At 39.6% G+C, this 14764-nt stretch overlaps 2 protein-coding genes across 3 annotated transcripts; both read right to left on the bottom strand.

Moving 5' to 3' along the window:
• Positions 1-435: 435 nt before the first annotated feature.
• On the bottom strand, positions 436-10354 carry ltn1 (listerin E3 ubiquitin protein ligase 1). Of its 2 annotated transcripts, none has more exons than XM_033978083.2 (32): positions 10208-10354; positions 9816-10022; positions 9625-9723; positions 9324-9554; positions 9199-9251; positions 8936-9116; positions 8689-8862; positions 8412-8602; positions 8189-8336; positions 7856-8113; positions 7456-7764; positions 7110-7331; positions 6990-7031; positions 6456-6639; positions 6137-6376; positions 5906-6059; positions 5665-5815; positions 5167-5359; positions 4933-5089; positions 4713-4826; positions 4504-4631; positions 4294-4435; positions 4065-4209; positions 3780-3993; positions 3258-3495; positions 3098-3175; positions 2833-3019; positions 2579-2747; positions 2287-2507; positions 1856-2050; positions 1460-1627; positions 436-1372 (listed from the first exon to the last, which is right to left on the bottom strand). In XM_033978083.2, the coding sequence occupies exons 1-32, from the start codon at positions 10247-10249 to the stop codon at positions 1310-1312; spliced, it is 5298 nt and encodes a 1765-aa protein (XP_033833974.1). In that variant the 5' UTR covers positions 10250-10354; the 3' UTR covers positions 436-1309. The 2 variants fall into 2 exon arrangements, with proteins under 2 accessions (XP_033833974.1, XP_055082399.1); XM_055226424.1 differs by having other exon boundaries at positions 982-1372; positions 4294-4429; positions 10208-10323.
• A 1039-nt stretch (positions 10355-11393) lies between these two features.
• On the bottom strand, positions 11394-14696 carry tmem135 (transmembrane protein 135). The gene is made up of 15 exons (XM_033978893.2): positions 14536-14696; positions 14119-14246; positions 13879-13971; positions 13723-13756; positions 13586-13651; positions 13467-13513; positions 13346-13387; positions 12878-13054; positions 12733-12802; positions 12494-12661; positions 12332-12395; positions 12175-12251; positions 11985-12083; positions 11850-11917; positions 11394-11775 (listed from the first exon to the last, which is right to left on the bottom strand). The coding sequence occupies exons 1-15, from the start codon at positions 14671-14673 to the stop codon at positions 11628-11630; spliced, it is 1419 nt and encodes a 472-aa protein (XP_033834784.1). The 5' UTR covers positions 14674-14696; the 3' UTR covers positions 11394-11627.
• Between the last annotated feature and the right edge of the window lie 68 nt (positions 14697-14764).

Genomic DNA, 14764 nt, shown 5'->3' with positions numbered 1-14764 from the left:
GTGGACTGTGTACAATATGTAGTTCAGAGCATTTGCACTATTGTTTAATCAAGCAGATAATGAGCAATAAAATTCAAGGCAGTCCATTATTATTATCTGAACTCATAAGCAAAGGGAATTCTGTGTAAATATTTATGCCCGGTAAACTAATCAATGCCCATTAAAAAGGTCAAGGGCGGATGATGATGGATGTAGGCTGCGGGTATCAATAAAATGAAACTACAGAAATGAATTACAAATGCACAAACACTCCCACTGACACAAGCGGAAAGCAGACAGCTAATGGCAAGGATTCATTCATTGATCATTCTTAATCTGTCATAATTAATTCCATAGGAACAAGATGTGAAGTGCAAGCCTCCATTAAACACATAAATTATTCAGCATGACGAATAGGTGGACCTGAGATAAATGAACACAGGAGACCAGTACCAGCAGACTTCAGTCCGTACCGCTAATTACAGTCTTTTCTTGGAAACTGTCAAAGGTTAATTTACAATAATTGCTATATAGATATACTACAGAACTGTAATTGTGGGCTGAGGTTAACAGAACAGTTGAAAAGAATTCACTTATTAAACGTTAATAAAGTAACTTAAGGTTGATAGCTCAGTTTTCTTTTAAGGCAACGCTGTCAATTTTTTACCAGCGTGGGTGATCCTGCTATTGATGACAAGTCTTACTGCTAATATCTCAAGGACATCAAAGGGCATTTTACAGTCCATGGCATTTCAAATACAGCATAGAATTCTAATGAGCCACTCATCTAATATGTTGCACATTAACCCTTTTAAAGTTAAGTTTTCAAGTTATTATGGCTAATTTGGCATTGGTAAACAAGTATGAGTTAAAACATTGACCTAGAGACACAGAAGTCACATCTGTATTTTATTCTTCTGAATTTAAAGCTTTTTTTTACAGACAAGTGATGTCATTACTCTTTCAGCTCTACTCTGATAAAATAGCACTGGGATTAAAAGAGCCACAAATGTATGACCCCTAACTGTACTGTAGTATAAAGGCATGTCATGAATCAGACAATAGCACGTTACACTCCTAAATATTAGGAACACATATTTGCATTTGAGCATTGAAATCATTGATATATTTTCACCGTTTTGGTTGATATGGCAATGTTCATTTATAGAATGAAAAGACTGGAATACAATAATGAAAAAACTAAGAAAGTCAAAATCATCTAAAACAATGTACACTCAGCTGAACAGTGAACAGCAGTGTGGTCATTAAATGTTCAGTTTAATTCAAATTAAAATCTTGCTTCATGGAGGTCAGACTCATGTACAGTGGTTTAGAAGAAGGTTTCTCTGCACAGGGGGCAGGTGGACTTGTTACTGGATGTGAACCATTTGTACTGTGGGCAGAGGAAAAGCAGTTCAACGTTAGCTCTTTGGTGCTATAGTACCAGTATGTGTCATATTGTGCATTACTATTCTCTCACCAGACAGGCTGAGTGGAACTTCTTTTTGCAGGTGCGGCAGGCCTTTTTGGGCAGAGAGTAGTTGGAGCCGTGGATGACAGAGAAGCAGATCATGCAGTCCTCTATTCCCTCAAAGCGTTTGTCCACATTATTCTTCCACAGCGCCAGCCCCTCCATTATACTGCCATTCTGAAAGACATGCATTTACACTTGACTAAACTGCCGCACTCTGGCTTTTCCATTTCAATCCCTGAAGCGAAGTCTGTACTCTTCTCAAAATTCAAATCTGTTGTTTCAACCCTTTGGTCTGCAGCCATGGAGCTAGCTCGATAATATAGATTTACCATAGACAGATGACTTCCCTCAGCGCATCAGCCTACAAGTATTGTGCATAAACAGTGCAGTGTTGTTGTTTACCTGGTGTGTAAGGTAAGTGCTGAGTTGCAGCATCCAGTTCCTCCACTGCTGCACAGATACGCCCACGCGCTTCCCACTCTCCACAGTGATGGAGCCCAGAGGGTAGTTCTGTGGGAGCTGAATCACCAGCTCAATGCAGATATCGTCCACCGAATAGGTAGCAATCACCTCCCGCGCAGCCGAGCGAGCTTTAACCTGCAGCCATCAAACTATAAAAACACTGCCCAACCATTCATCGAGTGTTCCACATTCAGACCTACAAAGAAATCCCTGAAAGGCTGCCATTAAAATGTGGCATTGTAGTGACACCTAGTGGAAAATGTGCACCTCAAATTTTTAGAGCTTTGTGTGTAAACCAAGACATTTAAAAACACCACCAGAAATTGTGCTGTGCAGAATCTGTGATAATGAACATTAAATCAGATACTTACGGTCATGTTATCAAATAACTGAGTACTGGAGTGCACAGAGGAGATCTCTTGAGCTGACAGAACTGGACTGACATATTTAATGGTGAACTTTTCCACTGCTGCGCTCACTCTCTTCTCCTGACTGTTCCACCATAGCCGCACCATAGCAGGTAAGTCCTGTAATGTGCTGTAGTACACGTTGCAAGCCAGATGGGGGAGCTCCCACTCAGAAATGTGGCTTTCTGCCAATAAAATACCAGAGTGTAGTAATGTGTTTACACTTCACATTAGCTGGCATAAACACAGTACTCACTGTCCACAGCCAGAGAGAGACTCTCTGTGAAGAAGGTTCTCGCCTCTCTGGTCTCGCCCCCCGACCCCCCCGGGTAGACAGGGCTCTCAGGCATCAGTTTGAAAAGGTGCCAAAGAAGTTTACTCAGTGAGGAGCTTTGTTTCAGAAACTGGGCGTAATGTGCTCGCAGCTGTGAGGATACAATATATAACAGTTTAACTTTCTGCATTACTTGCCATCACAGTTTAAGAAGTGCATTTCAGTTGCCTGCTTACATGGGAAGGTGCAGATCTAAAAAACGTCAGAAGCAGTTTCCAGGCCAGCAGGTATCCAAGGATACAAGAGTACTCCACACTCAGAGGCTGAACCACAGCAAACTCCCCCACCTGAACTCCTGTCAGGATGTTTTCACAGAGGTCCTCACATGCCGAGAGGATGGCCATCAGTGATGCTGGAGGAGATCTAAATGTAAAATATAGACAGAATAACCAGTCTGAACCAGTGTAGGAAAACATGCATGTATGTTTTTGCTGTACTAACAGACAGGGCTCATCTTTGCCATCATCAGCTTTGCTGTTGTCTCCTTCTCCATCACATTCAGGTAGGTTTGGCATAATCCTGCAGTGACAGGGCATTTTAAGCTCTCCTCTAAAACATAAAAAAGTATAGTTTCTGCCTTACACAAAAAACTCCAACTTACTTATCTAACAAGTAGTAGACCGTGATCTGCAAGGGCCTGGCTTTGAACAACAGCAGAGGACAGAGTGTGTTGAGAAGCGTCTGGAGGTTTTCAGGCAGATTTGTCTTTTGGTCAGCAATGAATCGAGGCTGGAGAGAATTATCAGTGAGTTGTTTTAGGGGCACAAATGTTAGAGCTTCCCCAATGGACTGAAAAACCTGCAGTGGAAACACAGAGTCCTCTGGCTCAGGGAAAGAATCTGCAGCAAGAAGACATAAAAGTCACTGCTACTGGAGAGATGTGTGATTTATAAAGATAAGCTTATTCCTATTCCTAAAAATGCTAAAATGCCAATTGATGCATTTATTTGCTAAATCTCTCTATCCAGGCTCTGACATTACATCCATTGGTTGCCATACCATCTAGAGATAGTAGTCTGAATACTGCGCTTTTATCTGGGATACAGCCATTGTCAGTATTCAAACAAAACTAAATCCTACGCAACCAACGAGTGCTTAACTGGTAAGAGAAAGACTTGCACACCTGTGATTTTGGTGGGCAGAGGCAGCAGCAGACTGTATAATCCATCTACAAAGAAGTCTGTCCATTCATTTGTTAGCTCCTTTGGCAGCTCCGTCTCGATCCCCGGTGGAGGGGAGGTAAAGAACTGGTTCAGTTTCACTATGAGCACAGCATTCTCACACACAAACAGCTGCACCCAAGGGTTCCACAAATGAGCCACGTTTTCACTGGCCGCCTGGGAGCGAGAACATTGTTAAAGTCATCCATAGTTGAGTTTTATAGATGGTGTATAATAATGAATCTCACCTCTAACCAGGCTAGCATTGAGCAGAGTATGAAATCCCACTGGCTGCCTTTGAGAACAGATGGGAAGTGTGCGACTACCCATGAAAGGAAACGCATTATCTCTACTGTCAGGTTCAATTCCTCTGATGAAACTTTGGAAAATTCACTAGGGAGATATTTGAACGTTACTTTAGGTTAACTTTTTACTTAGACAGCTTATCCCACTTGTGATACAATTTCAACAGTTTACCTGTGAAAGAGGAACCAATCCTCCTTACAGTTTCTCCACTGCATTAAAATGTCCAGAATTTGGAGCACAATCTCATTGTCTACTGGAGTCTGAGCTTTAAGACAATACAGCAACACTGCCATACACCCAGACACATCTGCAACTGTTTCATTCATAAATTGATGTTTGTTGTTAAAGGTTTATATTTGTGTTTACTGGCCTTCTACTCACGCCTACTCTCCTGCCAGCTGATGAGTCCTGCAGTTGCAAGAGCTACAAGAGAATCTCTGTCTTCTATGGTCATATATTGAGTAATTACTTGTAGAGTGCTCAGTTTAGCATCAGATAAAGGGAATAAACTATAACAAACACAAAATCGTAAACGTAAGTTGAGACAATAAGCAAGACTATTACTACATTTGCGACAATAAATGACCAACCATTCTGCAGTATTGTAAAGCTTCTTCAGAAGTGAACTTTGATTTGTTGCAATATTTCCAATTAGGATATAATTTTCTAAAACCAAAGACCACAGCCCTCCTTCTTCTATTGATCTAAAAATGAAATATTGTAAAGACAGAATTAAACATTTAAAAAGTACCTCTACAATGGAAATGGGTCAAAACATCACCACATGACTAAATGCTAGGTGTATCTTACCTGTGGTAGAGAGTTTGAAGCATCTCGTTTCCAGGGATCATACAATTAAGTCCTTCTAATAACCCATATTCCACCAGTAAACTGTGATATACAGTCACTATAGCGGGACTGTACTCTACCTCTTTACACCACTGAAGAGCATAAAGCAGTTCCGCAGCTACAAAAACAAACTATATTAGCAAGCATAATAAAATCGGTGTTTTACTAATGAACATTTAATTCCAAACATACTACCTGCAGGCTGAAGAGTTGGAAAAGATAAGTTTTCTTTTCCACTTTGGTTTAAAGACTTAGCCACCTTTCCTAACAAGGCACAGACACAAAGGTGGGCTGGTAGTTTGGTCAAACCTCTGAACTTCCACATGTCCACTGAGGGCTTCTCACAAATGGCTCGCAGGTGACCAGACAGTAATGGCAACTTAACCCACTGTAAGGGACAGGAAAACATTCAAATTAGACAAGATTGATGATGTAATTCATATTGTATTTGACAACTGTTGTACAGGTGTCACAGAGCCATGGGTGCCTTCTTTGGAAACTTTACATATGTAATTTGGACTTCTCCCTGGTCCTGGTCCAATGCTTGAGTTTAGTTTCACACCTGGCTTTATCCATGTCATTTATTTATGAATTTAGCAACACACATTAACACAGGGTCGGTCATTCTTAGGTGGTCGGCAATGTGCAATATGTTGATACATGCACACGTTTGCATAGAAAGAGCTTGGCTACCTGGGGAGGCAAGGCTTGGCGTATTCTTGTCCAGTCATTCTCACTGGGAGACAGCAGATTGAAGATTTGGATAAAGAGAGCAGTGTCTTGGTTGGAGTCTATGATCATTGCTTCCACCAGGCCTTGCATAGCCACAATAAGAACCTGCAAACTGAAGATATGAAAACAGAAACAATTTAGTTAAGACATAAACAAATCAACAAACTACTTATGATCCTTGTAAGTGCAATTTCTTTCAAACCTTTTATTGTCCAAGTTGACTGTGAGTAATTGGTTCTTCACCCAAAGTATAGCACTCCGCAAGAAGCCATTTTCCCTGATCTCATGTTTAGAGAACTGGACCAATGATTGAACACCAGCGACACAGACTTTTTTGAGTTTAGCTACAGAAGAGTCTATCAAAGCAAAACATTCATTCTTTGAATTACTGTATAATGTAAAATGTGTAAGTATTTGTTGAAAGAAAACCCACCAGAAAGATGAGTATGAGTTTGATCTTGAGCAGTTAGCTTAAAGACCGTGAATAGAAGTTCTTCTGCTGACTCGAGCAGGAGACAGTCTTGTACAGAAGAGAAAAACGTTGAGGCCACGTCACAAACAAATGAAATCAGTGGCTCCATGTTGCCGGCATCGGAAAGACTCTTGGTTTCAGACAGAGTGTTGTGCAACCTCTCAAGAATCTTTTCCATGTACACCTCTCCAATCAAGGGAACTGGGAATGAAAAGACAAGAGTGCTATTCATAATCAAGTAAAAAGCAAAAATGAAAGAGTCAAATATGTCTCATATTACCATTGTTGTGGTGCTGCGATAGGACCAGGCTGATCAGAGTCCAACTATGGCTGCTGGGTGAAGTATTTGATGGTGTGGGTTGAACGTTGCAGAGTTCCTCAGTCAACCCTAAAAGAGTGTCACCCAGCACTGAGCCTTTGAGCCACTCATTACAGTCTTTAAGTGTTTCTGAATCTGCACAAGCCTGTACAAAACAGAAGAGAAGTTTAAAATAAAGAACTTAATGTAAAAATAAGATTATATCAGAGATGTAGGATTCAGAATCTGGACTCAAACATCCTCATGACCCATGATTCAGGCAGGAATATGATTGTGGATCAAGGATATGGACATGGACTTAACTAGTTATAGCTCTCAATTATGGTTTACATTCAAATATAGGTTAACTATGACAATTCGTAATAGAACCCAGTGAGTGATCACTGTCAGTAAAATAATAATTAAAAAATGGAGTGGACTTGAGACTAGAGTCCAAGTTGGGTCATTATTATTTAAAATCAACTACAATCCTGGATTACAATCCATAGATCTTACCCTCTGTATAAATTGAAGAGTAATACCCCACGGTAAATTCATCTAAGAAACACATGAAAACAAAAACATGTGAGTTATATAAACATTATACACATGAGGCAGGGGGACATAGAACATTACCATTGTGATGTTGTTGAGAATGCGAGTAGTCTCTTGCTGACTGCAGCACTGAAGTGAACTGAAAACCATTTCCACAAGATGCTCAGTATCTGCCCGACCCTCCTCTGACAGCCACACCACCACCCGCTCTAACAGGAAATGCATGGCTGGGTTCTTTATGTTCACTGAGTGCTTGGTCTCATTATCATCTTGTACTTTTTGCTTGTCTAATTCAAGCAATGTCTGGAAATATACATCCAAGTATTAAAAAGTGTGTCTGAAGTGGCATTCTATCCAAAATAAGTGAACAATATGTAACAACGCAGTATAAAGCTTCAGTGTTCTGTCAAACAACGTGACAACTCACAGTAAAGACTTTGGGTGTGTGGAAGGACCGCAGAAGCCGTGATAAAAAAACAAGATGTCTCTCAGAGTGTTTTTCATTGACATGTACCAGGCACAGTTGAGCCAGTTGGCACACCACATCCTCAAAATACTGTGTCTGCAGGGGTTCACATGACTTGTCACTGCAGTGTGCTGGTCCTGTCTTCACACTTCCCTCAGAATCATCTCCCTCGACAGTTTTATCTTCCTCTTCTGAACTGGAGAAACAAATCTTGACAGATTTCTTCTTCTGTGTCTGCTTTCTGCACATTTTTTCAGGATGCCGCATTACCTTCAGAGGTGCAACAGTTTATTTTCACTTTTGTTCGAAGGGGAGTTACATTATCAGCTCCAAGTTTGTCTGAACTGTTAGCTGTACTTACCTGCAACAAAGTGGCCATTCCTTCAAAGGCCCCTGGGCTGGTTTCCTCACTGTCAACATAACGCACAAAGAGCAAGGCCAGTCCCTCCCAGAAGTCAGTCACAAGTTCTTTAAAGACATCACTGTTGTCGTGAGATTCAATGATGCCGTGTAGTCCTGCTCTCTTTTCCCAGGAGACAAGCATTTCAGTGACTAAAAGGAAAAGAGGGCCCTTCTGAAGGGATGGACTTGCAAGAGCAGTCTCCAACAATGGCAGAAGCTGAAAAGGAAAACAATAGATGTCAAAATCAGTGAGCCGTTTTATTTATTTGTATTTATTGTGAAAAAGTCTAACCTGCTGTGATATAAGCATGGTCACAAGATTTTTCTTGTGCTCATCTTCTTGTGCATTCTGTAAAATGCAGTATCTCAAACATTCCACAGCAGAGGTAACTATTACTGCACTTTCCGACAGACTGGAAGCGGCACGCTCACTGGAGAGACTGAAACAAGTTACTGGAATGATTCAAATGTTCTATTTCCATAGGATTTGTGTAAAAATGCATATTTAATTATACCCATTGAGGAGTGATGTAAAAAAGGTGTTTAAAAAGTCAATTTGTGGGTCAGTAATGTGTTCAGGGAGTTTACTTAGAAGTGGCATCAGATTGGGATGAAGTGCTTTAGCTAAGCCTTTGCCACCATCTTTTAACAGAGTCCACAATTTAGGCAAGAAGCCCTTCTTTGCATTTACATGTGTCCAGCAGTCCTGGCATAGAACAGAAAACACAATAAATGTAACCATGTTCCTATATACATTACCATAACATGCATGCAATTTTACTGTGCTCTTACAGGAATGGTAGACACCACATGGAGAACTGCCTCCCACACAGGAGCGAGCACTAAAGGATCTGCATCATCAATGTTCAAGAGTACAGCAGGACATAGGCGGGCAGCTTCAGCCTGGGCCAGGGCAGGGGTCAACTCACACAGGGCACAAACCAGCTCAAAAAAGGCTCCTCGCACCTGTATGTGATAACAATCAACATATTTTCAATATAATGAATCAGTTTATGCACTTTTGTTTCATTTTAATTACCTGGGGTGTTTTGTGTTTGCTGTACTTCCAGAATTTCCCAGAACTAATCAAATCTGCTAGCTTAGTTTCTAGAGCTGTTCGGTCAGCTTGAGGTAATAGAGACAAGAGTCTCTTCACACCAAGAAGAGAACTGGTCAACATGCGCACATATTTAGCTTCCCTTTCTTCCTCAGTCACAGCTCTGGAAAAAATAATTTATTATTGTCAATTTAAAATCTAGTACAAAAGAGAAAACCAGAACTATGAGTCCAGGGGTTACTTACTGTGGGTCACTTAAAGTGTTTGCAGTCTCCTTTAACAGAATGTCTTGAAGTACCTAAAATGGTAAAACAAAGAAACAGCTTAGGGATTTCACTTTTCCAGTGGCATTATCATCTCATGCTCTTACATTGAGAATCTCATCCTTGCAAAAGCTTAGGGCCTCGGGTTGTTTTGTAGGTGAGAATGCAGCTTCGAAAGCCCGCCAAGCTGCTGATGCTGCAGGTGTATATGTGTCACATTGAGACAAAATCCAATGTCCCATCAAACTCTTCAAAAATGGAGCCAAGTTACGTCGTACTTTCAACACCAGTTGCTCAAAGGCTATCTGAGTTGCTTCTCTTATTCGCCGATCATAATCCTGACAAAATGCGAGTAAACATTATTTTTTGGACGTTAGAGGGGTATGAGTGAGATGTTGTGCATCTTACCACTGATATTTTGCAGTAAATTCTCGGCCAATATGGCAAAACCCCTTTAACATCCTCAGCCTCACGTTCCTGACACATGGCCCCGAAGTCTTGTACCGCCTGAGACAAAATCCCCCCGTTAAGTTTTCATCAATGATCATTTCTTGATCAAAACAAAGATGCATTTTGTGTAATGTGGATAATTTGCACACCTTTAATCTTGTAACATTGTCTCTTTTGGAGAGTTTGCGAAGCACCAGGCGAAAATCAGCATCCACCAGATTGTCGATCTCCTCAGCCCCGTGCACAGCTGGGACATAACTCAGCTCAGAGGTGACTGTGGCGTCAAAGCCTACAAACCCGGGAATGACGCCACCTTCACGGGCAAGGACCTCGGCAGCACGGCCGCTGCTAGACGGCTGATGGAAAATGAAAATGTGCCGTAAATCTTCTGTACATTTGGAAATAAGTACTACATTTTTACAGGTATTGAACATCTGTGTAGATTCAAACTGTAGGCACACTTTAGCAGCAGCGCATGTTAGCATCAAAGAGAGCCAATTACTCCAGCTTTATTACTATAAACTGTCTCAATTATACTTACCCGAACATTTCCTTTAGTTCGCTGTTTATTCTTACCCCCCATTATAAAGACTGTACATGTAAAAACTGTGCGTTACTCTAATGTTAAAAACAGGTGACACAAGAGTTTGTGGTCAGTAAACAGGACCTTCTACTTCCTTGTTCCTGTAACGGTCTTTCAAAATAATTTTAAGTAATTTACATTTGGCACATTTTATCACTATTTGTGGAACACTACGCATTTCATAATCTAATTAATATGTATAACTTATTGTTGACAGCAACAAGCAGATGCCAGTTACGGCTGCAGGCCAGTGGAGGATATGAAATACTTTTACTTTGAAATGTTGAAACTTAGATTAAGAAAAAACAGGAAGAAAATCACTGAATAGCCATATCAATTAGTAATCAAAAATGTTTAATACAACATTTAATAGACATCCTTTGACAGTATGTGTGGATATTAACATCACATTTTAGGGTAGTATCATACACGGTTTATGAGTAATATAATGTATAATGTATAATAAATACACTGCATTTACAACAATGGCTTCTGGTATGGAGGTAAAGTGTGTCTAAAGCTGAAAATATTCTGTTGATTTACTGTAAACAAATTATCCATACATAATTCAGGTGAGATATGTGTAAACATATTTAGTGATTTAGCCATAACTGGAATGAACACACCATCTGAACTACACCTGAATTAGGCATTATATCTATTAGAGAATAACTGCTGTTAATGATTACAACTGAAATATAATAGAAATAAGCAAAAACACATGTATGCACTTCTTTTGTCCACTATGTAGAACATCTAAACCATTTGAGTAGAGATATTAAGTTCAGTGTTCCCAAATATTGCACTCTTAACTCTTTTATCCTTATTTAGTAATTCAGAAGTCTTTTCAGTCATAGTTTATGCAACCTTATGAAGTACTTCAGAATTTGAAACATTAACTGTAATTCCTAAGGTAATAAACAGTTACAAATAAAATGTCTAGCAAATTAAGAGCCAATAGAAAAGAAAACACCCTTTCCCCATATTTAAGTTTGGTCATTATGTCTATTCTAAGACCTCAAATTTATCAACTGAATTTGTAATTTGTATTATACTTTTTACCCACAGACATATGGTGATAACTATTATATAACTTTATTGTCTATTAAAATAAAAAAAAAAAAAAAATCAGAAATGCCAACAATTTTAACACTTGAGGTTTTTGTCATAGTCTATTAATCTCCCAAATTAATGCTAGTGTTTATTTTAGAAATGCTACATTATCCAAGTACAAGTGTTACACTGGATTTTTTGCTTTAAGCAGTCTTGGACTTTTACCACAATTCCTAAAATATATATTCACACTGACAAAATGTTTAGTGAGTAATTTGAAACCAAGCTGTCAGGTTTAAGAAAAACTGAAAAGGTAGGTTCCTCGTCATCCCAGCTGAATGTCGTCTCCTGGGGGAAGTAATTGGCTGGGGATGGTGGTGTACCTTGGGTCCAATTTGGGAACAAAACCTTTAAAGTCTTGGGAAGCTTGAGTCCCAAACACATCCAACACTTGGCGGTTCATCAAAGCAAACCTAGAAGCAATCACCCATGTCAATAATTATATACAATAACAAATAACAGTTATACAAATACATGTCACTCATACCTCCCTTTTGTCAAACGAAGCAGAAACTTCCAGTACGATGGCCTGAGGTTCTGTACTTCCATAACAGCCTTTAATAAGAAGATAATTAGTTAACATATATAGAAAGGTCAATTTGACCAATAATGTATTTCTTACAGCTTGGAAACAGATGGCTGTGGAGATGGCGTACAAGACTGTATCTGCATGAGGGAAGTAAGGGAACTGGCCTGCCTCAATGCCCTTGAAGTACATGGTCTGGTGGCAGGAAAGGATATGATTTATGGGTAATGCAGACTTGATCCATTGTTTAAATATTTAAAATGTTAATATTAAGTATTTCTTTTACCTCGACCAGCTTTGAGAAGAGGTACATTGATATTGTTGTGCTCTTGTAAAAGAACATAGACATTCCAGCCAAAAAGCCTGAAGGGCAGAAAAATAAATATTATATATTATATATACACATAATTTCAGTGATTGTAAGTTAGTCAAGTTGACCTTACCTGCTATAAGGGCATGAAGCTCATCGTCAATATTACGTAACCAGCGTAATAGGCAGCTTGTTCCCTGAAAGTGGGCAAAAGGATATGATAAAAATATTCATACATCACACAAAATGTTGATCAGAAATTAAAACTTAAATAAGATTTGAAGATAAAAGATACCTTGTAAATACTAACAAAAGAGCCCAGAAAAGCTCCAAGCTGAAAGTTTTCCTTGTTGTAGAAAAGAGATGGTAGACGTGATGGTTTGGAGAACAACTGTCTGAAGGCGGAGGGCACTTTTAAACAACATTGAATCAAATATCCAACGCTGAACATCCTAATGAAACCCTTGGGTGGCATAGAAAAAAATACATCACATATTTTTTGTTTTCAATCAAATGTGATATTTGTAACCTTACTTTGACACAATAGGAGATGCAGTTATCATGGTGATGCCTGCAACATCTGTGTCTTGGGCCCTGTTTGCATCTGTAGAAGCCCAATCACAATACAGTCTTTAAGTCCTAAATAATTATACCATTTTACCAGGGTGTGTCTTCATACATTAAATCTAGCAGTTCCCTTGTGTAGGCAACCAGACTTCTCCTCCTGGAGATGGCTCTTTGTGCTGACGGCTGTGGATCCACTGCTTCTATGGCAGCTGGTCTTTCCTGTGGTCTTGGGTGACTATGGTCACCTGTGGCTGGGTTTGATGGGATCTCCTCCTTCCCAATGATGAATCTATCAAATAAACACTTTTGTTTTCTTTGGCATCTATTAACATTCATCTCATATTCAAGGGGATAGTTTTTAATGGGTTGATAAATAAAATAGCGCAAGTCTTTGGTTAGACTTTATGTTACATAAAACTACATTGGAGACTGCATATGAACTAAGTGGGAAACAAACTGTGATGAAATAAAGTGTAATTGAACATTTTTAAGAAAATATGGGAACATGTGGCACTACAAAAAGTGTCATTACATATTTGATTATATTAATGCTTTTATATATAGATTTAGATTAACTCACTTTAATGCTGAAAAAGCGAAGCCTTTAAGACCGTCTTTCCTCCTATAAACACAAAATATATCTAGTGATTATTTGTAGATAACTAAAAAGAGTATATGCTGAACATTTTTCTGTTCCTGACCTGAAGAAGAACATATACAGAGATGCCGTTAAGCAGAACAAAAGCACCTAAGCAAACAAACATAGGTCTTCAAAATAAGTGAATTTTGTCTTTTTATCAAGTAGGGCTTTTGCACTTACTTCTCCATGTTTGATGGGTTTCACAATGCCTCTAGTTACTGCCATACGAAACAGTGCCTCTGTGGCCTGGTAATAAGAAAACAGTTATATTCTGCAGACCAATTTTAGGGGGGAAAAAACAACCAGAAAGTGCTTACAAGATTTGCCATGTATATTGTCAGAAGCCCTCTCCTTAAAAGGAAAGAATAAAAAAAAAATTTATGAAAAGTAGAAACAGGTTATTTAAAAAATGTGTGTGTGTGGGGGTGTGTGTGTGTGTGTGTGTGTGTGTGTGTGTAAAACAAGGATGTTACCTGCTCTTGCGTTCTAGGAGAATGGCAATGTATGAGGCAGGTAGAGCTGAGCCAAAACCAGCTGACCATGAGTAAAAACCACCCAACAACTTCCTAAAGTTAAGCAAGGACAGATATTTTCTATTGACCTTAAATTAGATTAGTTTTGTGAAATTAAGTGTTTAAAAGGCAACATTGGACTTTGACCATCTGCAAAATCTGCATTGTATTTGGAGTTAATAATGATGCAATAACTCTTACCTGAGGACACAAAAGAAGACTATGTAGAGACCACCATTGGCAGTGAGGAAAGAGGTAGACTGCAGTATCTCTGGAATAAGTCTTTTAAAATAGTAATCCTTTTTCCTTCTCCTCAACACAGCTGCTGCCTGCAAAACAATCACAAGTATCTACGATATTTGCAACAAGCAGATAGTTGAACACTGGGCACATTATGTGAGCCCACATGTGTCAGAGACAATACATTATTACATTAATACAGGACTGTGTCAGTAACATGAACGGCCTGAGTCAATTTGAACCTGTAGGCCTGTCCTAAATGAAACTTATCGACTGATCAGCTAATCTTTAACGTACCAAGGGTTGTTGAAGTAGGTGTCCTGGTGAGTTAGCTCGCTGTGCTAACCACATGAGTTACTCATTAAATGTAAAACTTACCAAGTAAAGCGGGGCGTAGATCTTAAAGGACACTTCCAGCGCTCCTCTAGTCACATCCACCGCAGAACGCACACAGGACGGCTCCCAAGTGTGGCCGATTTCATAGCAGTTATGAGGAATCTTACTGAAGGCAGCCATGACTGAAAGAGAGGCGGGGGCGCGCCTGCGTGCGCCTGCGTGCGCGCTCACGTACAAGGGGGGGACCAACCGTCTCCAGACAGTGTCCAAA

Source organism: Periophthalmus magnuspinnatus, chromosome 14 (genome assembly GCF_009829125.3).
Source record: "Periophthalmus magnuspinnatus isolate fPerMag1 chromosome 14, fPerMag1.2.pri, whole genome shotgun sequence".
Taxonomy (NCBI): domain Eukaryota; kingdom Metazoa; phylum Chordata; class Actinopteri; order Gobiiformes; family Gobiidae; genus Periophthalmus; species Periophthalmus magnuspinnatus.
The sequence above is the reverse complement of the archived record's forward strand: the minus strand, read 5'-3'. Positions and strand labels throughout refer to the sequence as shown.

Bases quoted from the DNA above. Each gene is read 5' to 3' on its own strand.
- ltn1 (XM_033978083.2), bottom strand. From the start codon at position 10,249: ATGGGGGGTAAGAATAAACAGCGAACTAAAGGAAATGTTCGG. The intron at 7,332-7,455 runs GTGAGTTGTCAC...GTATATTTCCAG, and splicing joins ACACACCCAAAGTCTTTACT to ACATTGCTTGAATTAGACAA. The intron at 4,827-4,932 runs GTAAGATACACC...TTTCATTTTTAG, and splicing joins CTTCAAACTCTCTACCACAG to ATCAATAGAAGAAGGAGGGC.
- tmem135 (XM_033978893.2), bottom strand. From the start codon at position 14,673: ATGGCTGCCTTCAGTAAGATTCCTCATAACTGCTATGAAATCGGCCAC. The intron at 13,652-13,722 runs GTAAGCACTTTC...TCTTATTACCAG, and splicing joins CAATATACATGGCAAATCTT to GCCACAGAGGCACTGTTTCG. The intron at 12,084-12,174 runs GTAAAAGAAATA...TCCTGCCACCAG, and splicing joins TCTTCTCAAAGCTGGTCGAG to ACCATGTACTTCAAGGGCAT.